The sequence below is a fragment of the Heloderma suspectum genome, chromosome 5, assembly GCF_057233095.1.
Source record: "Heloderma suspectum isolate Gila_16-S chromosome 5, 16-S_ref, whole genome shotgun sequence".
Classification (NCBI taxonomy): Eukaryota; Metazoa; Chordata; class Lepidosauria; order Squamata; family Helodermatidae; genus Heloderma; species Heloderma suspectum.
Window position 1 is genome coordinate 215,267,422 of NC_139462.1, and position 24,318 is coordinate 215,291,739.

The window sequence follows — 24,318 nt, forward strand, 5'->3', positions numbered from 1 at the left end:
AGGGTACTTGTGCAGACCACAAATCAGAACATGAAAAGCTCTGAGTGTGAGAGGGTGCTAGCCCTTCCCCCCTGCCCCCCCCCGCACTTTATCTTGGTGTGTTTATATGTCCTGTGACCAATGAAGGGTGAACCCAGCATGCTCTTTCTAAATTCTGCTGAACTGCTGTGAAAGTGGTAGCAAAGGCTTCCTTGTCATGGAGAGACTACTTGTCAGGTCGCTTCCTCTCCAACATTTTAATATACAGAGAATACAAGAGTGTGTTAGCTGCTCACTCTTGTGTATTGTCTTGGATCATTCATAAGTCAGCATGCCCTCCTAAGGGAATTCTGAACACCATACACCTCTGCATATCCAAGATAACAAGCTATACCTTCCTGTTACATATGTAAAGATGATACAAACTTGAGGCCATCTATTGCAGGAGCTCCTTTCTTCCACTGCCCTACCCACTTTTCATCTCTCTTAAGCCTCTGATTAACCTCTTGATCATGTAGACAAATCTGAAGTAAACATAGATCAGTATTAAAATCAGATTGGGGAAATGATACCTTATACGGGTGTCATTCACTACTATGGAAATGTAAAGAGTGATTGAATCCCTAGCTATCTAGGGGTTGCAATCTGGGCACAAGCAGCCAAAAAAATCTAACCGCTTATCCCTGTTGTAGATGCTATGAAGTTGTGCTGGCCTGCTCCACTGTGATGTCCCAGAATGCAACATTCTGAGACTCCCAAACCACTAAGGAAAACCTACTTGGGGCATGGAGCCGGCCTATTGGTAAGTCTTGAGTATATTGCATGGTTTTGCAAAGTTTTGTTTTTGTTTTTATTTTATGTCCCCAAAGGGTATAAAATAATAATGAAAAGAAACCTTGCAAAGCAGAGCAATAGACCTCTATTGAAAATTCTCCAGATTCCTCTCAATTGGCCACACACTCCAACAGGACTTCCTAGGGATCTTTGTCAAAGATTGATGCATTCTGGGGCATAGCAACAGTTGTCAGGCCAATGTTAGTTCATGGATACTTGTGTTTTTACTTTTAGCTGTTTGTGCTGAATATGTAATACTGGTTGTGGTGTGATTCCCCGCCCCCATATTTTCTTTGCAGCTCATTTCTTAATAATTTAATTCAAGTAGTTACTAAATTGATTTTGCTTTGGGCATTCTAAAATTCCTGTCAAGGTGCTCCAGGTGTAGAATGCTCACCCTTGAGAGGCTCACCTGGCCCCAACCCCGATGTATTTTTGGCACCAGGTGAAGACATTTTTATTTGCTTGGGTCTTTAATGGTCAGCTTGCCTTCACTTAATTTAGGTCTGTTTTATTGCCAAAGTGTTATTTATTTTATTTGTAGACTGGGCTGATGCTGCTGTTTTAACTTAATCTTCATAAAAAATATGTTGCAGCTACTGACAACTAGAATGCACACTTTCCCATTGATAAGCTCACATGCTGAATTTGGGAGAAAGTGTAAACATTGGCATTGTGGCAGAAGTGTGGAACCTCTTTCAGCCCGAGGGCTGAATTCAGTTTTGGAGACGCTTCCGAGGGCCGTGTTCCAGTGGTGGGCAGGGGCGGAGCCAAAAATATTATATACTGCTGCTCAGTATAGACAGTATTGAGCTAAGTGGACCAATGGTCTGATAAGGCATAAGGCAGCGTTCCTGCTATCTAGAGGGCTAACTTTTCCAAGCCCATAGCCTGAGGATGCAATCCTACGCATGTTTAGAAAGAGAAAAATACTACAAGTCCCAGCATTCCCCAGCCAGCCATGCTGGGACTTGTAGGACTCTTTTTATGTCTACACATGCGTTGGATTACACCCTTAGTGTGCTGTTCCTAATCTCTTCCTGAACCTTCTCTAAGGAAGCCAGAGTCAATTCACATTGCCATTTTGATCAAATAGCTCATAAATTTAACTCCTCTGGATAGAGTAGGGCTGGTCCACAAACGCACGTTCATCATTTGATTATTCAACTGCTTATGAACTTCATTGAAAATTGTGTAATTTGAAGTGATTTGAAAGTTGTATCTGTGGTGTCTGAACTGTGACTCATTCACACATCTATACCAGGTGGCCCAAAAGTAGGTATACAGTTGTTTAGAATGTTGATGGGAGGGGGAGAGAATGTGTGAGTAGAAGATGTGTGGGTGGAGTCAGAATGACAGCTGGGAAGAGTAAGTGTAAATGTAAATGTAATAAACGTCATGTAATGGAATACATTTCGAGCACTTACGAGATTAAACAGTGTTAAACAAATGTAAATGTAATAAACAGTGTAATAAAATGCAAATAAACTATACTGTATACCTACTTTGGGGCCACTCTGTATATACACAGTCATCAAGTGGTGAGCGTGTGTGTGTGTGTGAACCAGCCCTAAAAATTCACGTAGTGAGAATAGCTTATGTTACAAGAAGAGCCATGATGGTTGATATTCTGTGGTCATTTTCAGAAGAAGCCAAGCTACACAGGAACAGAGGAAGCTGACCTAGTATAAGGCAGGTATAAGACTATTTGTCCGTCTGGCTCAGTATTGTCTATTCTAACCTGCAGCAGCTCCCAGGGTCCTTCACATCACTGGCTACTGATCTTTTAAACTGGAGATGCTGGGTATTGAACCTGGGACCTTCTGCAAAGTGTAGGCTCCACCGCTGAGCTATGGTTCCTCCTATGAGGTTACCTGTTGATGTTAACAGTTACCACATGGCAGTGTGAACTGGTTGCTCACTTGAGCCATGTTTTGCCGAACCTCCCAGTGACATCCCATGAATTATCCAAGCACAGAGGAGGGAAGAATGATTCAACTTGCTAAAGATCTGCAGGTTTGGCGATACACGTAAGGGTATATTCAAACCTTAGTTGCGTGGAAACTATTCCATGAGAGAGTGACCATTAATGGCAACAGCAGCAGTCCATCAGAGAATCTTCAGTGCACTGTTGAAATCGTCTTGCCTGCTTTAGACAAAATAACTACCTGACTCAGGTCAGCTGACCTCCATTTAACTAAATTTAAAGCAGCCCCTGATAGATTTTGCTTGGTCATTTTTTATTCTACCTTATGGAATGTACGGTGTTGTGTCACAGAGGACATGAAAAATAACTTCCTTTTCAATTTTACATTTTCTCTTCTCTCAAGACAGATTTCCAGCCATGCGTTTAACAAATCTTATATCTTTGCAGTGTTTATTCGGGACACCAGTCTATTTTGATTCCTCCCTCAGAACTGGAGACCACGCCTGCTCTCTGGCTTCTGGCTGTGAGTCAGTACAAAGTGAGAGACACTTTTTGCTCTTACTCTGTCATGGAGCTTTGTACCAAGGGTCTTGGTTCGCAAACAGAATCTCTGAAGGTGAGGAATTCCAGCGCTCTCTCTTCCCCCTTCCCTTTTCCCTTGCTTCCCTGCCGCCAAACAGTATTGCTTTTTGTAGTGTTGACATGTCGGCGTTATGACTCATAACACATTCAGCGAGAAGAAACACATCAAGGAGTGAGATAAACTAGCACTTCAGCAGTGCTAGTGGAATTCCTCTTTCTAGGAAGCTTCTCACCTGCTGTTCCTTGGTTATTTTCAAAGCACAGGGTTGTGAAGTAAATTTGCTTCATGATGCTTATCTTCAGTGTTTGTTTTTGCTATTCAGGCTACATTTATAGAAGCAGATTTTTTGTTGTGGTTCATGATTTATTCTATTACATACCACTAGTAGCTTGTGCAGCCTGCACAGGGTCAGCTCTAGATATCTGTGAGCCATCAGATAAGTAGATCCCCTTGGTGGGGGGTGGGGGTAGTAGAGGGCAGGGGTGTGTTGCCCATGAGCAGAGGAGGGGGCTGCAGATATGGTGTGTCTAGCAATGGGCCCTTAACTAGATCTGGGACCCAGCAAGTGCTCTTACTTCAGCTAGTCTTGAGCCAGAATCTAATACTGTGGCCTATCCTGATGTCTGCTATGCTTCCAGGTAAAATAAAACTCAAAATAGTAGTTTCTACTATGATGGTCCTCTTAGGGCGCAATCCTATGCATGTTTTGACAGAAAAAAAGTCCTACATCTCCCAGCATTCCCTAGCCAGCATTGAGGGTGGAGAGGGCCTTCTCAGTGGCACCACCCAGATTGTCTGGAACTTCCTGCAGCAAGACATTTTCCTTCCCCCATCCCTTTATGGTCTGTTGCTACTAAGTGAAGTCTTCTTTTTGCCTCTCTGTGAAACCTTTTCTTTGCTTTTCTCTTTGATTTTCTTAGCCTCCCTGTTACTTTTTTAAATTGGATTGTTAATCATTTTAGTTGTGGTTTTTATGTGGTTGTTCTTTAAGATTTTAAACCACCTTGGGTGTTCCTCATTGGAATGGAAAAACGGGTGAACATTCCACAAATAAATACAATAGTAGCAGCCATGTTCATATCAACAAATGTTTTGCGATAGGCCTGGAAGAGACAGGAAGAAAGTGCACAGCACAGAAAGCTTCTTTTTCAACAGGCATTGATTGCTCCTCAAGATAAAGACCTGGTTTGCATAATATGGTGGGTTCATTGGGGGTTGTTTTGAATCTGCAACCCCCTCTTGGGGTTTCATATCATGTGAACCTGGCCACCGGAGTGTTATTTGAGCCACGGTGCGTGCCGGGTGACGTATTTGAATATGGAACTCTGAGGGGCAGTTGCCATGTTGTACGAACCCAGCCACCGAGAGCTTTTGAGGGTTAAACAACCCTCTCATAACTTCTTGGTTTTTTGTAGGGTTATGCAAGGGTCGTTTAAACCTCAACAGCTCTCGGTGGCTGGGTTCGTACAACATGGCAACTGCCCCTCAGAGTTCCATATTCAAATACGTCACCCGGCACGCACCGTGGCTCACTGTGGGTTAGATAATCCGTGGTGAGCCAGCCGTGTTGTGCGAACCAGCCTACTGTGTGAAATCAAGGCAAGAAATTAGGTCTTAGAGGGGAGGAGCTTCAAACAGGGAGGCCAGAAAATGGCAGAACATGATGGAGTTCAATCCTCGTAGTTAAGTAGGTCTGCTTTTGTAAGTTGCCTGGTTGAGAGACCACCTAGGAGCCATAGGCAAGCCACTTTGAGTGCCTTGGAGGAACACTGGCATATACATTTTTAATAAAATACATATTTGGGAGACAAGCAGACCTTTGAGAAAAATTGCTCATGCGCCCTGCCTTACATCCATATTCAATTTAAATTTAGCACGTATTGCTTGGATGTATACCACATCCAAATGACTATACTGGCCTCATTAGGACAATGGTTTAGCATTACACGAGTAAGCCTGAGTGAGCCCCATGCCCCCCAACACACACCACACATGCACACACACACACACACACACACACACACTTCCCCTCTTCTTTTCTGATGCAGCAGCAAGGAGGAGATTGGTTGCTTTCCCTTCCATTTTCAATTAACCAGTTTAGTGTTGTGTCTCAGCCCTAAGCTTCTGGTCCTTTTAACTATGATTTATGAAAAAAGCCAGTTTCATAAACCATGGGAAACCATAGTTAGGAGTAACCACAGTTCAGAGATTACAATAAATGCCGTTGAAAACGGAAGTGATCTTGTGGCCACACTGGAAGAGGAGGGAAGTGTGCATGCACAGAGCTCGCTCAGGCTCCGTCACATAACAGTAAACTATAATCTGAATGAGGCCAATATATTGTTGGATACCTGTTTGTAATACTTTACTGTAAGCTGTTTTAAGCGTCTTCTAGGTGGAAAAGCAGGATAAAAACTATTTAATTAAATGAATAAACAATCCCAGAAATGCAAGCGTCCAATGCATTGCTTCAAGCAGCTTCACACTTCTGTGATATGCTTTCCTTCTGTCTCCCACTTGAACTGGCATTAGGTTTAGGTTTTGTTGCAGAAGAGAAGACCTCTAAGCAGTCCTGACACTTTTATTTGTTAGAATTTTAATACTCCTTTTTGTGAAGACTATATTCAAAGCGGCTAACAAGGAGGTTATATTATAGTTATTATCCCACCCTATACCATGAGTTCAGGGCAGCTTACAGCCATTTCATCAGTATCCATATCTGTCCCTAAAGAGTGCACAATTTAAAAATTATATTTGGATGGCTTAAGGAAACAAAGTAGGGTAGCCTAAAAATAATAAACTCTATCCACTCCTTAATGTATGTTGTTGATAATACGCCCCTTTCCCCAAAATAAGGTTCTTGCACAATACAAACTTTGTTCTGCCTCTCTTCACCTCTCTCTTCTAGGTCTGAGATCAGAAATACACAGCTAGACAGTTAATAACTCCCTCCCCTCCCATACCTTTTAGAAAGGTGTTTTTGGTTCTTAGTCTGCTATTTAACGGACACTTCATCTCACTGGATGCTTCTTTTCCAGCTCCAAAATGGCTGAAATAATCTGACAAAATGCCAGCATCTCCCTTGGGATAACTTGAGTCTGTACCTTCTTTCCAGGCAAGGGGGCTGGACCTCTCAAGAGTGCGAACGTGTGTGGTCGTGGCAGAAGAACGACCCCGTATTGCTCTGACACAGTCTTTTTCAAAGCTTTTTAAAGATCTGGGCCTACACCCCAGGGCTGTCAGTACATCATTCGGCTGCAGAGTTAACCTGGCTATATGTTTGCAGGTAAGACATTCTCCTTTCCTGACAACAATCTTAAAAGCATCCCTTCCTATAAGAAAATGCCATTCTTGCACACAAGAGAGCTTGTTTAACCAATGCGTGAGGTACTTAATGTTCTTCTTTCATATTGCAAGAAATATTCTTTTTTTCTGTATTTTTGTTAAAGAGCATTTTCCATAAAGTCTTCACATCACATTGTAGCATTTATTCTGCCCTGGACTTAAAAACCAATGGAGTAAAAATAAAGTCTGTATGATTGTTCCTTAATTTGTACCTTGTAAAAGTCTGCCTTATTAATGTAGGCATAGCTGTCCTTCCAAGTGCTTTATGTATAATGTCTCAAAATCAATTTCTTCCTGTGTGTAGAATAGTAACTGGAAATGGACATGTAATTGTCTTCTGCATGTAATATGAACCACTTGGCTTAAAATCACTTTTGTTTTTGTTATTGAAGTTATCGTAGCTTGTGTCAAAGATAGATGAAATGTCTATATTAAACCTTCAATCAAAACTGGCAGAATCTAATAGTCATCCTAAGGATTTGTATAGCAGCTTAAAGTGTTCATAGCTCTTTGCATGCATTATTACAGTAATCCTTACAACAACCTTATAATGTAGATCTGTACTACTGTTCCTATATTGCAGCTATGGGACTGGGGCTCAGGGATACTATTTTGCTTAAGGCCACCTACTGAGGTCATGGGAGAGGTGAGAGTTCAGTCAGTCCTTTAGCCACATGCCTATGGCGGCTCTCAGTTCGAAAAAAATAACATCTCGGTTCTTCATTTAAAAGGTTCTAAAGTACTCTTGCGACATGGCATATGGCTACAGCTCTTTGAAGGGGAGCCAAGATGCTACTCGGCTGCAGTTTGCAGTGGGCAGCTACTGGTGGCAGCGGCAGCAGCACTGCTGGGGAAGAGGGATTAGCAGCTCCCTGCCAAGGGGCCACTAAAGGCTGGCACCAGCCCTGCCTTCATGCACATACATGCACGTGCCAACTCTTCCATCAAACCAAACACTGGTGACTGATCTAAAAATGCAGTCTAGAAAAATAATCTTAACATGACATGTGGAGATGAGATTTAAAAAAAAAAAAAAAACCAAAACACCCCAGAGAGGCAAGCCTCAGGCTGATGATGAATGAGAAGGCTTTTTCTTACCAAAAAGGTCATAAAGCCACATCAGGTCCGACTGAAATGTTCTTTGTGGGGGTAGGGTGGGGTAGGGGAATGGAGTCATTCTTTTTTTGTTCTTCAAGAGATGAGCTCTTGGGAACTTATTTTATTTATTTATATTTTATTTGTACCCTGCCTTTGTACCAAAACATGGCACTCAAGGCAGAACTTCACCTAATCCCGTCACTGTTTTCTGATGCTGCTTCTGTTTCATTTTATTTTTACACATGTAAAGGAGTTGCCTCTCTTGGAAGTTTTTCCAGTGGTTTCTTACCATTTATTGTAGGTTCATAACTGTTTCTGTTCCTACCTGTTGGCTCTGTAGTCTGGAGATGTTCTTCTCTAACTTCCAACTTCCTGTTTGGCCATGCTCAAGAGCCAAATCATTCAGAGAGAGCACATGGTACAGTTTTACCTCAACTGTACCATTTCAGAGTGTATATGGGATATTGCATTTGTTCTTATAAAATGTTTCTTGTTCATTCATTCATTTCTTGTATTTCTATACTGCCCCATAGCCGAAGCTCTCTAGGCAGTTCACAAAAATTAAAAAAACCCTTTAAAATACATTATATAAAGTATAAAACCATTCACGTCATGACGTAGAGCAAATAGCGCACACAACAACAACATATATCTAAAACAATTTAAAACAATCAAGCCAGGGACAATCAAAGAGACTCCTTATATGCTGCCAAATGCCTGAGAGAAGGGGGCAGTTTTAACCTGGCGCCAAAAAGATGACAATGTTGCCACCAGGCAGGCCTCGTCAGGGAGATTATTCCATAAATGGGGGGCCACTACCGAGAAGCCCCTCCCCCTTGTGAAGGATATACAAGATATCAATGGTGGTCTTGCTATAGGAGTTTATTCTTCTGCATGAGAGGTGGGGAACCTTTTTCTTCTCTGGTTCCACATTGCCTTGGCCAAAACCTGTTGTGGTCCACATGTAAGCCGTGGGTGAAACCAAAGCGGGTGAGATTTGCAAAGTGGGCCAAGGCCCACATGCGGCCTTCAGACTGCAGGTTACCCACCCCTGCTCTTCATTCATTGTAAGGTGATACAATCCAGGGAGATCCAGAACCTGATTCTTTTCCCCCTTCCCCTATTGCTGCATAGTAGAGGGTTGGGGCTTGGCTCTAAATGTTTTTGACCCCAACTATAGAATAAAAGGGAATGCACAGAGGATACCACCCTCTCTTGTTGTTCATCCAGCAGTATCATAGTTCTTGGTACCCAGCATGGCCTCTTACCTGGTGGCAGAGCAATGTGGAGGGCACGTATTAGACGAACTGATAGAGTGCTGGCCTCAAAAACATTTCATGGGCATTCAAGTTAGCCATACTGGCTGGGAATTATGGAAGTTGCAGTCCGTCACATCTGGAGGGTGCCAGTTTGGGGAAGGCTGAGTTAGGGAGTCTACCAAGGATGCAAATTCTGCTCGTTTTACCTATGTCAACCAGTTTATTCTCATTTGAAGCCTTTGAAGTTAGATGCATGCAGTCTGAAATTTTGCAATTAGTACTCTGCCCACATATCTATAAAGTAATCGAGAACATAGAGTCCTTCTTTGTGTTGAGCAAGTTCTCACTTAAAGAAATACGTTTGCTTTGATACTAATGAGTCTATCCAAGAAATGTCAGCTTCTGCATTCTGGTAGCACTGTGCTGTATTTCTGTTCATTGGTGAGAAGAAGCATTGTTCTAACTGTACCCATCAGATACACACCCACAGAAGTACGTATTTATGGCTATATCTGGGTATTTTTCTAGATTTGTATCTGAATGCTGCACTTAAAATAATTCCTTTCTCTGAGAGGCAATGACAGATGGGATGAACTTGCCTTGTTAGCTAGTTAGTGGTTCATCTCCATGAAGCTGAAGAGTTCCCACTATGGAAACCATCACAGCTGTGACCACTGTCTTGGCAACATTAATATGGCAAACTATATTGAACACCATAGTTCTCTGTGGAAATAATAATGTTGGAGGAAGGGACTGCATTGCAGAGAACTTCTTAAAGCAGTCACACAGTATGGATGTACTACCATCCAGAACAGCTCCCTTTCAGTTGTCTTTTTCAACAGTATTGATTGATTACCCAGGACACTAGATTGATCACAGAAATTTGCTATGAACCATGTTGTAGGTTACAATGATTGTTCCAGAGCTGAGTGTGCTTGTAAATCTTACACACCAGCTTAGATGCAAGTATACATACACAACTCCACATGCATAAGGTCCTGTGTTCACTCCTTCACATATCCAGTTGAATGGTTTCTAGGAGCAGAGCTAGGAATGGCCTCTGGCAGAGGGTCACAATAGAGCATGGGTGTTGAGCCTCTTTCAGCCTGAGGGCGAAATTCCATTTTGGAGAAACTCTTGGGGGCCGCGCTCCAGTGGTGTGCAGCAAAAGGGGCAAGGCCAAAAATACTAAAGATACCAGCATATTTTAGCTTAAAGCTTTTACTGCCAGTAACTGAGCCTTAGGAGATACATTTCAACCTTTTAGAATGGGGGGAGAAAAAACTGCACAAAAGCCAGGAAACCACCAAATGATTCGTGGTCAGGGCAAGGGGGTGGGGCTATCCGAGGAACCCCAGAGGGCCAGGCTGGGACCTCAGGCAGACAGGATTTGGCCCATGGGCCTGAGCTTCAACACCCCTGCAATCGAGAATAATGGGCTGTCTGGACTAAGAGTCTTAGTGTAAGGAAGCTTCATATAGTGAAGATATTGTACCTTCCTGTTCACATGTGTAACCTTGTAGTTCCTTCACTGAGAAAACACAACTTGTTAATGCAAGATATATTTATCTGAATGAATTTTATATACACGTACCTTTTTTTTTTTGCATCACGGAAACACAATATGCCAGCTCTTTGAATAGCTTTTGATAGGCACGGTGATGATGAAGTTGATATCACGGAGGGGAAATGGGGCTGGACATTAGCTTTGGATAAGGATCAGCATTATTTTCCTTGGGAGCAGTGCTGACTATCAGAGCCTTGTGTAGCTCATCTCTGTTTTCTGTGCCATCCCATGTTAACAGCTTTTTCAGGCTGCTGTTGTTGTTCAGTCGTTAAGTCGTGTCCGACTCTTCATGACCCCATGGACCATAGCACTCCAGGCCTTCCTGTCCTCGGCTCTCTCCCGGAGTGCAAATAAAATCCCTGCTTTTTGTGAGGAGGGGCTTCCATCTTCAACCTAACCCTCCTCTTCCCAGGGAAGGGGTGGGGGAGAGAGAGTGACAGTAGGACCAGCTGATCTGCTCTGGTGGAGATAATATAGAGTGAGCATATGTTGCTGCTCTTTTGTTCAGGCAGTGGGGATGTAAGTGAATAATGTCACAGTGATGATAATAATAATAATAATAATAATAATAATAATAATAATAATAGGGTTGGTGTGGTTACTTAAACTTGTGTGAGTTACTCTGCTGTCTTTGAATCCCACTGTGTTCCTTGGTAAGTTATTGGGGTGTTGGCTTGGGAGTGAAACTGAAACCCACCAGACTGGTCTGACACAAGCCACCTGGAAACCTTACAGTGAAGCAGCGGTTCCTGGAATAGCTCACACTGCGCCACCTTTGCTCCAATGAACCAGACACCTTATTCTTTACCACTTACTGAAGGAAGAGGACAGTAATCCCCGGAACTATATGTTAGGATGAGCTATAACTATAAATGCGATTGCAGATTGCTTCAGAGAAATCTAGATGTTAATTTGGGGAATGGAATCCTCTATTGGTTGGTAGTAGGGATAGACGAATCTGGCAGTTTCACTTTCTTTCCATTTCTTATTGTTTCAGTGTTACGTTTGGATTGTTCTGAACACTGAGAATTTTTTTTTAAGTTTGCATGAAAATGTTACACATTTTTGTGTATGCTTCTAATACGTGCATTATCAAATGCAGTTTTGCCTAATATACACATTTTCTGCAAGTAATCTTCCTAATACAATGTATTTTTAACATTATTTTCACTAATATACACATTTTTGTGTGCAGTTTCTTGTAATATACACATTTTGTATTCATTTTTTGATTGTGGAACTCCATTCCAAAATTGGGAGAAGTGCAAATTTCAATAGATAACTGTGGTTTGGTTTGCATATGGGCTAGAAAGTGTGACATTAGGTAAATTTGCATTAACATGAGAACCGAATGAATTTCTCCCCGTTCCCTGGTTGGCCGAGTTCATGGCTCAGTTATCATCATGGTGGCAATCCTGTAACTGGGCTACACCTTCTCAGACTATAGGTGGGGGGTTCTTGTGATAGAATGATCCATCAGGATAAAATAAGATCTCTACATAGAAAACTAGCATGTCGGAGAGAAAGCTAAGCTCAAACCTTTCTCCCTGACACCTAGTTTTCTGTGGAGGGCATTTGTTGTATGAAGAATTCAGTAACTCAGGACTCTTCTATATTTGACTGCTCAAGTGCAGTACTTTATATGTACGCATACAACCAAGCGTGCACGAAATATATTGGACTATATTAACACCACAGGTTAGGGATCATCAAACAGTGGTCCCAGAGCCATATCTAACCCAAGCTGGTGTCAAATGATCTCCCAATTGCCAGTCCCATAGGCAGCAAATAAAGTTTCATGGAGCCCCACCTGTAGTCTGGAAAGGTACAGCCCAGAAATTGGTTTACTGGTTCAGGGTCGTATCCAGTGTTAGTCCTATGTAGTGTAGACCCATTGAAATGAATGGGACATAAGTTAGTTGTGACTTAGTCTCATTCATTTCAATAGGTCTATTCTACATAGGACTAACATTGGATACTACCCTCAGGAGGAACTACATCATATTGTCCCTGTAAGTGCTCATCACAATAGGACCTTAATAATGCCAGTTAAAGACCTATGGCCCTGATTATCAACTAATTTTGCCAAAAGGCCATGTTGAAAAGTAAGTTGGGGTGCCAGACCGTGTCTCATCTCCCTGAATGGTCCCATCACCACAGAGTCAGTCCAGCCACAGCCCTTTATTTATATAGAAGAGTCCTGAGTTACTGAATTCTCCTATAATTCAGCTTATAGAAGAAGACTCTGATTTATTCAATTGTATTATGAGCAGGTTGAGCTTCTTTCTGGATGGGGGTGGATAGTAAGTATATGCGTGTTTATCATAGCTTAACAGTGCTGAGTAGCGTAGCTTTATTTAATGCTCTAGGACTGGGGTGCATAACCTTTTCAGCCCCAAGAGCCACATGTGACTCTGGTTTGGAGGTCACACAAACACACACACACACCAGTGATCCTGATATAAATTGCTCTTTGCTTGCCGCTAGCAGCCTTGAGAAAAGGCTGTCTATATCAGGATCTATATCAGGATCTCTGGGAAAGGAGTAGAGAGTGCAAGCAGCTGTGAAATCACTGGGAGAGTGAAATTCACGGGTGGTGGTCAGGGTAGGGATGAACGTCGCTGGGAAATCCAGCCTGTTTTGGGACCTACAGATTCCCAGGTGCCCCCAACACAGCTTGCATTTGCGAGCTGACCCAGGGATTTTTTCCTGAAATCTGGGAACTTTCTCGGTGTTGTGGTGGGGGGCATAAAAAGCAATTTGTACAAACTGCAGCAATTTGTGCAAACTGCACCTGCAATTTCTGCAAATGACACAATTTTTGACCATAATTTGCTCAGATTGGTTTCCACAGATTTTTTTTTTAAAAAAACCTAGAAATCTGTGAGCTGGCATGACTTGATGCAGATTGAGTTAGGCCAGCTTGCGGGAAAGCGAGCCGAAGTCCATGGGGCCAAGGTGACTAAAGCTCAGCAAGCTTCACCCCCAGACAGATGCTTCTGACATCTCTAGGCCAGGGCAACTTTGTGGGGGCACAGTAAAGGCCTTGGGGTGGGGTGCAGGTTTTGCACCCCTGCCCTAGGAGAACAAGTAGTTCCATATACTTTTTCATTGTTGTTTTTGCAAAAGCACTGGGACAGCACAGAAACCTCTTCGCACCACTATCATGGCTCTGAAACTAGCTAGGACAGTAATTCCCAAGCATTTATATCAGGGAGCACACTGATCTATCATGATGAAACTGCTAATGTACCATATATTTTTAGTGGAAGGTTTCTGCGAGCCCAAATCGCCCATCCGCAAAGGAGGCTGCGCATTCCAGCTTTGCAAGATTCATTGCTCCTTCCAATAAACTTTCATAGAACACGGGCCTTTCACGGTCTTTGTACAGATAGTGAGGCTGCTTAATAAGTCCTCCCACTGCAGAATTACGTAGACACAGAAGGCATGCTCAGAACAGTGACTCCTACAGAAACGGGAGGGCACTGGGTTTCTCTGAGGGCCAGGAGCTCTTATACACACACACAGCCTTTTCAGATGTAAAAATAGTGTGCCTTTTTAATTTTACTCCCCTCCCCCAAGGGCTGCCTCTATGTCCCTCAAATGTTTCGGAAATGCTGAGAGAGACTGTAGCATTTTCCTTAAGTTTCACTTGAAAGATGGAGTGAGTTCTCGGCACATGCTGTCCACTAACAATATTGTCTATACTGTCTCTTAAATTGCTTAAGTCTGTATGTCTAAGGTCAGCAAGTCTGTTACAGTCTCTTGGCTCTACTAAAATGTTGACATTCATTTTTTTTTCATTTTTAAACCTTTAAATGGTATAATGGCTTAATTTATAAGATTCCTGTATTTGACATGGTTTTTCCTTTTATTTTACTCCCTGCTTTTTGCATTATCCTCTTTATTTTCCCCCCAACTTCCATTCCCTCTTTTTATTATTTTTCATGTGTTACTGTCTTTCCTTTCCCCCATATCCCTCCTGTTCCTGCTGCTGTAGCCACACAGGCTGGGGAAACTGGCCGAGCAGGTAGGGGATTTTCGTGTTCCCTAAAATATCCACCTTTCCGCTCCTAACAGTGGGACAGACTAGATGGAGTCTGGAGATCTTTTGTGCGGGGGGCCCATTGTCATAACCCTTCCACACTGACATTTGTGCACAGAGGGGAAGGGAAGTCGCCTCTAGTTTTGATCCGGATTCCATCTTCATCCAAAGTTAGCCATCGTTTCATTAACACGCTTGAAATTAAACAAACGACAAAATAGGTTTAGCTTTAATGTTTAAGCCATCAGAATTGATTTCTATAAACTGGTTCTGGTCAACTATGAAAACATTTCCTAAGGTGGTAATTACAGATCGACTCCACCCCCACCCCCAGCTCCATTAACGATGCTTGAAATGAGCTTCTCCGTTCAGCACTAGTCTGTTACACTGCTGAGTCTATTAGCACATTGGAAACCGTACCCTCCACGCCAGCCAGATAGGATTTGTGTCTTGTGTTGGCTTTATAACAAGCTGAAGTGGCTACTATGCATGTTGCCTCTCCCGTAACTCTCTCCTGCTGTCTTGGTGGTGGGATGCTGATCGGTGTTTGATAAATGTTACTTGTTTATAGCTGTCTCATGCCCTCTTTGGTATCGAATGTTTACAAAATAAACTGCCAGAAAGCACCACAACCCCCCCCCCCCAGGAATACAGTGTTCTTTCTTGTTAACCCTCCCTGTGTGGTGAATAGTCAGCCTCTGTCCTATCTGTATAAGATCCTTGCATCCTAATGTTGTGTTGGCAGAGCAGTTGTTCCCTGCTAGCCGAGGAACTCGAGGCCCATTGCATAGATCCAAACTCAGGTTTGCCATACACTTCACAAGGAGTCAATTAAAGCTCTCTGACTAGTGTACCTGTAGAATATACCCTTTCTCCAAACACATATTTTTCACATGTTTTTAGGCATACACTGTACACTTAAAGCACCCACAAATGGGTGAAGTGGCTCTTACGTGTTGGCACAGAGAAACGTGCAGAACTGATGTTGCAGCATCTCCTGAAGCTTCTTAGAAAGCAATGTGTTTGATGCATCTGGTTTCTAATCCCAATAGTTAGACGGGACTGTAGTACATGGCACTTAGTCTGATTCTATAAACTGTGTTCTTCCAGTTTTCTGCTTTGCAGCAGTCAAGTGATAGCAAAAACAGAAGAAAGCTCTCTGTAGGAGTTTAAGCACTTGGACAAGACAAGGACTATTGTGGAGTTAAATGGTGGGAGAGAGGGCATAGGTGGTGACATCTACTGGATGAGATGCTTCAAATGACTAGACTATTTACTTTTAGAAGAACTTACCTGAAAAATTAATAATACTTATTACTAAAATACAGTAGGATAATTTAAAAAGGAACAGAATAACTGCTTATACTTCTTCAGTCCATATCTGTTAATATCACATGTCCTACTCTTTAATACCATCAGTTTTAAATCAGCCCTTTGCATGTGTGAGTGTCTCAAACAATCCATGCTTCCCACTTGACTGCTTGCTTCTACCATTAAAAACTATGTGTCTTCAGCTGATTCTGCCTTCCTTTATATTTTGCCAAACTTGTGTACCTTCCACGAGTTTTACATTGACACTAGCTTTCAATAAGACAGGCAACTGGAAATGTGTATTTGTAACCAACAGGTTAATGTGTATGCCAAGGAAGGTATGTTTAGATTTCTGTCCTCTTGATACTAATACATTCAACGTTTTTACCATTCTAATATGGGTTTTCTTTATTAACTGCAATGGTAAGTAAAATGCAGAACGCCTGTTCGATGTGGAGTGCTAACTAAAAAGTGTTCTTTTGCAGGGAACATCTGGGCCAGATCCAACCACTGTGTATGTCGACATGAGGGCCCTCAGACATGACAGGTAATTTTTTTGTTTCAATACTGCAATATTCAAAGCTGGAAAATGTATACAGTATTTAGCAAGGAGAAAATACAAATAGATAACTGTCTTGTCTGTCACCCCTTCCTCAGAAGTAGAAAGCAAATCTAAAAAGAGAAAAGAAAAAAGCATTTAAACGACTATTCCTTTATTTTTCCAAATTATACCCACACCTTGCAATACAAAGATGTATTGTACACTCAAGATGATGCGCACAACTTTAAAAACTGAATATTAACTATTTATCGAGAGAGAGAGAGAGAGAGAGAGAGAGAGAGAGAAAATAAAAGAGACTGTGTGTCTGTCCATCTGTCAGTGCCATTGTGCCAAGCCTGTGACACCTAGCCACCTGAAACTGGCATGCATATTAAGGGGACCCTTGGGGTGTTCATCTTGGGGTTATTTTGTTTATAAAACTCATTAATTTTAATTAATTTTAATCTGTCCATGTAGTTGAAGCTTTTAGTAACATCTCCAGTCACTAGGGGCAGACTTTCCTAACCAGTACATGGCTTTACTGTTGATACAGTTTGAAGTCAGTGGAAATTAGTATGCTGAGAGACAGAGATATTTGGTTTCTCCCTCCCCTCTACTGTGGGGCAGCCCCCCCCCCCCCGCCATATGGAGTGGGCCAACCTGTCTCTGGGGGCGGGGTTAGAAGGGAGCACCATGGCAGGGACTATGCCTAGGGGTACTAACAGTTGTTATGTCCAACTGCTAAAAGTTGGACTTGTGTACAACTTTGACAACTGTGTGCATTTCCTTGAAGGCTTCACTGTATCAAGCTAAGAACCCGTGCAAAGCCAGCTCCATTCGTGTGTGTGTGTGTGTGATTGAACACATAAGAGGTGCATATGGAAATAGAGCAGCAGGTCAAGTCTCCTTGAGGGGTGTATTTGTTTTGCGTGATTTCACAACAGCAATGAGTGAATTTGTTGGGGGGATTGTTGTGTATTCTATGAGTATAAAGCCTGCATTGACTGAGCGCTCAGAAAACATGTGACATGGCCCTAACAGAAGTGATACGTTGAAGGCAGATGTGCAGACTATGCTCAGCAAATTGGGAAAGAAATGTGAATTTCGAAAATGTATGTGTGTTGGAAAGTTTAACTTTTTTATTTCATTTACCTTCTCCTTGACAAACAAAAGCATAGTATTTGGCAAAAAACCTTCCAACCCCTTCTGATCTACTTCATCATAAATGAAGAGAGCTGGTGCCTAGGACATATGTGTCAAATGCCTAAGACTGTGCCCAATTGAAGTGGTACTTAGGGTGGGCCCAGAGAGGATGTGGGCTCTAGCTTAAATCCCACAAGCCTGAAATCTGCTCAGCCTCTAATCTAAAGTCTGTAGGCAAAGAATCTTCTGCATCTTTTTTCTTCAAGTACTTCAGCCTCCTTTACTTCCAGGAAGAACATCATTCAAAGGGTTAGGTGTCCTTTGAAACTTGAAATGAAGGGTGGGGCAGGCCTTTGATGTGGGAAATGGATCTTGCTGGACAAATTGCCTTGTAACCCACCGATGAGGAGTGTTCACTCGTGTAGCTACAGTAATTATGAATCCTTACCATGATATTGTGGGATAATTATATATGTTTACTTAAATCAGTGTTTCAGTAAGCATTTTGTTATTTCAGTTCTAGTGGCACAAAAATGAAAGGGGCAGCGCAGTATTTATTTTCTTAGAAAGACTTCCATACAGTCCCTCACCAAAGGCTCCTGAGTAAATTTAGCAGTCGTGAGCTAACTGTAGACGGTACATATTTGATTATGTATCTCCATCTTTGAAAGGTGAGAGGAAGCTCAGCATACAGAAAAGTGGTAATAGCCAGGAAGAAGGCAAGCCTTCGGTTCTTCTGTTTTTAGTATTCATGGTGTGCATACACACACACACACACACACACACACAGCTTCCTGTGGTGTGATGGTTCTTTATGTTCCATTATCCAGTGAAGAGTGCTTTCTTACCATTTGCAGCCAGTAGTCTATTTAACACTTTGTTTATTTATGCCTCACGAACCCGGATCCTGTCTTTGGGGCTCCGCTCTTTCTATCTAATAAAATGGCATAGCGGTGCAGAAAGGGCCAGCCCTACCATTAAGCATAGTGAGATGACCACCTCAGGCAGCATTGCTAGAGAGCAGGGAGTGACAGGAAAGTGTTGGAGGGCAGAATTTGTGTTGATTGATTAACTAGAACATTTAGAGACCACCTTTTGTCCAGGAGGCCCATATGGCACTGCACATAACAAGCCTTAAAACCATTTGAAACAACAAAACAACATTAATAATGAAGAAATAGCACCTCAAAAGGAGTAAAACTAGGTATCAGTCCCTTATTAAGGATGCTGAATGGAACATGAATGTGTTGCCCATTGCAAGCTCAGCTCCAAAGAGACTAATGTAACCTCCCTAGGAAGCGAGTTCCATAATTAGAACAGGCCTGCTTCACTCAGGTGAGAGACCCCATCACCTGTTTTTAAGTAGATTCAGTTGCCAATCTGGCCAGCCTTTGGATACGTGTGTGTGTGTGGAGATCATCTTGTCTTTCTCCTCAAGTAGCAAGGCATCTTGGTCTGGCCCTGGAAAGGGGATCTGTAACACAGTTGTTAAGCATCTAAGGGCACAATCCTATGCATGTTTAGACAGAGAAAAGTCTGTCTAAACAGGCATAGGATTGCGCCCTAAAGCCCTAAACTTTGTAACAGTTGTTAAGCATCTAAACTTTGTGAACCATCACAACTAATAAATACTAATAACTAGAGAGAACTAGGGATGCTTGCAGCTCCCCCTTCCCCCTTTAACGTGGGGAGAACACTAAGAAAAGCTCCTGTTAACTTTAAACAGGTCTCTGCTGGGATACTGTAGTAAAGGCTTCCCTTCAGGGCCCTTCTGGCTACTGATCTCTCCCTTCAAGACTCTTTCAGGCAGAGTGCATTCTTTGCAATCTGCTGTGTGGCACGTTCAGCTTAGTATTGCGCTGCTTCGTTCTTTCCCAGAACGTCGATCCTGTTAACGTTTTTATTGGATTTTAAATCATGTGTCTGCATGTGCTGAATTCAGCAAAAATGCATTAGGAAAGACTGGAGAGCATTAAATATGCAACAAGCTACTCAGCGCTCTGGCCTGGAATGCAGCAAATGGCTCAGTAGGTTAGTCGGGCAGGAGTGCTGTGCTGATTTTTCTCTCCCACCCATCCCAGAAAATGAAGGAGTGTAGAAACATGCTGGTGGTAGTGAAAGGAGGCTTTAATGCTATAAATCAGGGGTGGGCAGCTTCCGGGGGCCAATGTATTCTCTTCCCTGCAGAACCCACCAAGTGCCACACCCTCCCCTCAGCCATGCTGGCAAAATTCGACGTGGCAGCCAAAAAGTTGTGGTTTTTCCCGTTTTGCTGCTGAACTGCCAAATTTTATTGTCAAAGTGTAGCTTGTTTCCCTTAATACAAGGGGAAATCACCCCTTTTCAGCTGCTGCTTTCAGTGGCAAATTCAGGAATGGGGGTGGGGTGCTGCCAAAAAGGTGGGGGGGGGAGTGTGTGGCCTGCACGTTGCTCAGCACTGCTGTAAATGTTACTCCTGAAGAAGACACCCAAGGGTGCTGGGTCTCATTCATATAATTAAAGATCCACGTTTTATCAAAGGAAAGTAAAAAGGGTGTACGAATTAGACCATTTCCTATGCATAGTAGTTTAATTCAAGCCTTCAGATAGCAAACATTTTTCAGCTCTAACTTTGAATAGAAGGAAGTTATTGTTTTATTTTAGCAACAATTAAATGCAATATTTGAGGGTCTATTGTAATTATTGATGGGTGAACTCACCCCCTGCACCCCATTCAGTTTGAAATTGGGCTCAGCAAACTGATCAATTTCCCCCAAATTTGGAAAATACTTCCATTTTTCCCCAAGCCCAGTTCTGAATTCTGGGACCTGTTGCGCTTCCAGTGACAACATGGAGAGCACAATAGAGTCCAAGTGCCTCCCTATCATCCTTCTACCACTCCTTCCCATCCCGCTTAACTGTCAGCGATAATGGCACATTGAGTGCCATCGCAGGCACAAGGACCCTGGGACATGTAGTTTCCAGGGCACCTGACATTCTTTCTAATGCTGCAGGTGTTCCAACATTAGGTGCAAAGGAGGAAAGAGAAGTGCAGATGTATGCCATCTTGGATGTAATCCGAGAGAATTCTTGGGAAAGCAGCTGCTCATTCCTTAAAACAGCTGAGCATTACGAACTGTTTGAGTTTATGTTACAAGCCAGGAAATAATATGATCCCTACAAGGATGCCAATCTCATTACAATAATTTTAAAATACAGGTAGGCAACTGGCTACCCGAGAGTTCAATCCAGCCCACAAGGGGTTGGTTCCAGATTTGGTCATACTTAGAGGAGAGCCAGTAAAAACAATGAGACTTAAGTAAGTGACTAATTTGATTCCCATTAATTTCAGTGGGTCTCGTCTAAGTATGACTAAAGCTGAATCCAACCCTTAGTCTTCAGGTTAGCGACTGGATCCAAAGGATCCCTCCCCTCCCCACCCCAAACACCTCATCTAGCTTGTGTTGCATGAGCAGATCATGGACAAAAGGGTGATTCCCCCATATGGGAACAGCAGAAAAGGCCTCCCTTTACTGTAGAGCACAAAGCAAAACCACATGTTGTATCAGCAAACGCATTTCCTAGCCATGTGTCTAGTAGTTTGTTAGTTGCATGAATGATGCAACGGAGGATCAGAGGTGGGGCGTTTGTTTATTTATTTATTTATTTATTTCCCACCTTTTTTCCATTGTGGAACTCAAGGTGGCTACATATGATTCCTAGGTAGTCTCCCTTCCAAGCACTGACCAGACCCAGACTTGCTTAGCTTCAGCAAGGTGGCTGCCTCATGTGCCTTCAGACTGTCTGTCTGTCTGTCTGTCTGTCTTATTTATTGCCAGTATTTCTATGCTGCCAAAGCCCTCCCATGGTGACTTGCGTAAAAAGTAGTGCTTAACCCTTCCCATGCATTTGGATTCTCCAGTGCATATCCCCCTTACCCCATGGTTGATATTTTCCTGCTTTGGGGTTCCTTTTGGCCTCAGTGCCTGTCAGGATGGGGAGACAACAGTATATTAAGACTGGCAGGAGGGGGCATTTGCAGAGGAGAATCCATGGGAAGGATTAATAACTCACCCCCTCCCACATTTGTGTTAAAAGGGAAACTGGGGTGGGTGGGGTGACCCCCTGTTTGTCCTAATTACCAAGTGAAGGAGTCTTAGCCCATTTGAATGAAACTGAGGATGTGTTGGAGCAGCAGGCAAGGTACATAAGAGAAGGGTCTTGCCAAAAACCCCGCCACAGTTTCTATTCATGGACTAGAAAAAGAGGATAAGGAACCCTTTGCCAGTGACTCACCAGAAGCAAGAGAGAGAAACTGGCCCTTTTAGCTTTTGGTCAGTTCAAAACATGGTCCCTGTAAAGAATGAATTGCTGCTCAGGGTCTTAGAATAACTAGGTATGTAACTACTGCTACAGCATCTCTCTCTAATCCTTCAGTTGACAGATTGGAGTAGAGAGGCATTGGTTTGGGAGCTAGAAAATGCTGTTATTGGGTCTATTTCTCTTGATAATTACCGGATATGATCCATGCAACCGTTACAGCAGTGGGTGCATGAATCACATTTCAGACATGCCTGCTCTTTTCCCAATCTGTATTATTTGGCATGCCCATGGCATTATAAAAAGCATGTGGGTGTAGACCTGAACAGTCTCAGAAAATGCTCAGAAACATGGCACATCAACCAGAGAAGTATGTGTGTAAAAATAGCATAGTATGAAAATAGGACAGAAAAATTTGAGGAGCAGGGGAAATAAGAAAAGAGTAAAATGAACGACAGTGAGTATTTGTTGTTCAGTCGTTCAGTCGTGTCCGACTCTTCGTGACCCCATGGACCATAGCACGCCAGGCCTTCCTGTCCTGCGCTCTCTCCTGGAGCGTGCTCAAGTTCATATTCATTGCATCCGTGATGCTATCTAGCCATCTCATCCTCTGCCGTCCCCTTCTCCTTTTGCCTTCAGTCTTTCCCAGCATCAGGGCCTTTTCCAGAGAGTTTTCTCTTCGCATTAGGTGGCCAAAATATTGGAGCTTCAGCTTCATTATCTGTCCTTCCAATGAGCAGTCAGGGTTGATTTCCTTTAGGATGGACTGATTTGACCTCCTTGCAGTCCAGGGGACTCGTAAGAGTCTTCTCCAGCACCACAGTTCGAAAGCATCGATTCTTCGGCGTTCAGCCTTCCTTATAGTCCAGCTCTCACAGCCATACATTACTACTGGGAAAACCATAGCTTTGATTAGACGGACCTTTGTCGGCAAGGTGATGTCTCTGCTTCTTACTATGCTGTCTAGGTTGGCCATAGCTTTCCTCCCAAGGAGCAAGCGTCTTTTAATTTCATGGCTACAGTCACCGTCTGCGGTGATCTTGGAGCCCAAGAAAGTAAAATCTGTCACTGCTTCCATTTCTTCCCCTTCTATATGCCAGGAAGTGATGGGGCCAGATGCCATGATCTTCGTTTTTTTAATGTTGAGTTTCAAACCAGCTTTTGCACTCTCCTCTTTCACCCTCAACAAGAGGCTCTTGAGATCCTCTTCGCTTTCTGCCATTAGGGTGGTATTGTCTGCATATCGGAGGTTGTTGATAATTCTCCCAGCAATCTTAATTCTGACCTCTGATTCATCCAACCCAGCATTTCTCATGATGTACTCTGCATATAAGTTAAATAAGCAGGGTGACAATATGCAGCCTTGTCGTACCCCTTTCCCAATTTTGAACCAATCGGTTGTTCCATCTCTGGTTCTTACTGTTGCTTCTTGACCCTCGTACAGGTTTCTCAGGAGACAGGTAAGGTGGTCTGGTACTCCCATCACTTTAAGAATTTGCCACAGTTTGTTGTGATCCACACAATCAAAGGCTTTAGCGTAGTCAATGAAGCAGAAATAGACATTTTTCTGGAATTCTCTTGCTTTCTCCATGATGCAGCGAATGTTGGCGATTTGATCTCTAGTTCCTCTGCCTCTTCGAAACCCAGCTTGTACTTCCGGTAGTTCTCGGTTCGCATACTGCTGAAGCCTAGCTTGTAGGATTTTGAGCATCACCTTGCTGGCATGTGAAAAAAGCACCAAGTGTTGAAAAAATCTTGAATGATTTGGGCCCTGAACAGTTTAGAAATTGGCTTCTTTCTTGTACCCTGTTCTGATTCTTAGGCTAAGATCTATAGTAGTGTCTAAGAAATGCAGACAACAAACACATGTACAGAGATATTCTATATAGTTGTTCCCAAGCTTTTGGCTTTGATGTAAGACCTTTCTGCTTGGTAAACACCTGAGCAGCTGGTGTTAGAATGAATATCACTTGAGTTATTTTAGTATGTATATTTTTCAGTGTGTGTCCTTAATATTGGACACATGCTGTCTACTGTATTTTGCAGTGATTTTTCCCCTTCTTGTTGTGTTACCTGGCCTTTGCCTATGTATTTAGGGCAGATTAGAAATGGAGGTCAGATCCAGATTTAGGCATGTGCAACTGGGCTGGGGGAAGCAGACTTCCCCTTCCCCTCATCCTCACAGCAGCCCCACCGGCCCCCCTGAAAATGCTACACAGAGGGTCAGGGGACTCTGCTGAATGGGCGAGCAGTGGTGTCCAGGCAGGGGGGATCCCTGAAAATTGGGCAGAGGCACCTTCTGTAAGCAGCACCCTTCCATCAATGGAAGGCAGATCCTGGATCGAACCCCTAGTAAATAAGGAAAGTCAAGAAGTGTGGCGGTGATA

At 42.9% G+C, this 24,318-nt stretch overlaps 1 protein-coding gene across 3 annotated transcripts in view; it reads left to right on the forward strand.

Moving 5' to 3' along the window:
* The window catches only part of DIP2C (DIP2 acetate--CoA ligase C (putative)), a 421,153-nt gene that overhangs the window by 379,824 nt on the left and 17,011 nt on the right, over positions 1 to 24,318 (forward strand). For 2 of the 3 annotated variants that reach the window (XM_084859249.1, XM_084859250.1), the window contains 3 exons: positions 3,188 to 3,356; positions 6,439 to 6,609; positions 16,434 to 16,495. In XM_084859249.1, the coding sequence (XP_084715375.1) occupies positions 3,188 to 3,356; positions 6,439 to 6,609; positions 16,434 to 16,495 (402 nt within the window). Of the gene's footprint in view, positions 1 to 3,187; positions 3,357 to 6,438; positions 6,610 to 14,592; positions 14,623 to 16,433; positions 16,496 to 24,318 lie in introns of all 3 variants that reach the window. The other variant, XM_084859248.1, reaches the window with a different exon arrangement.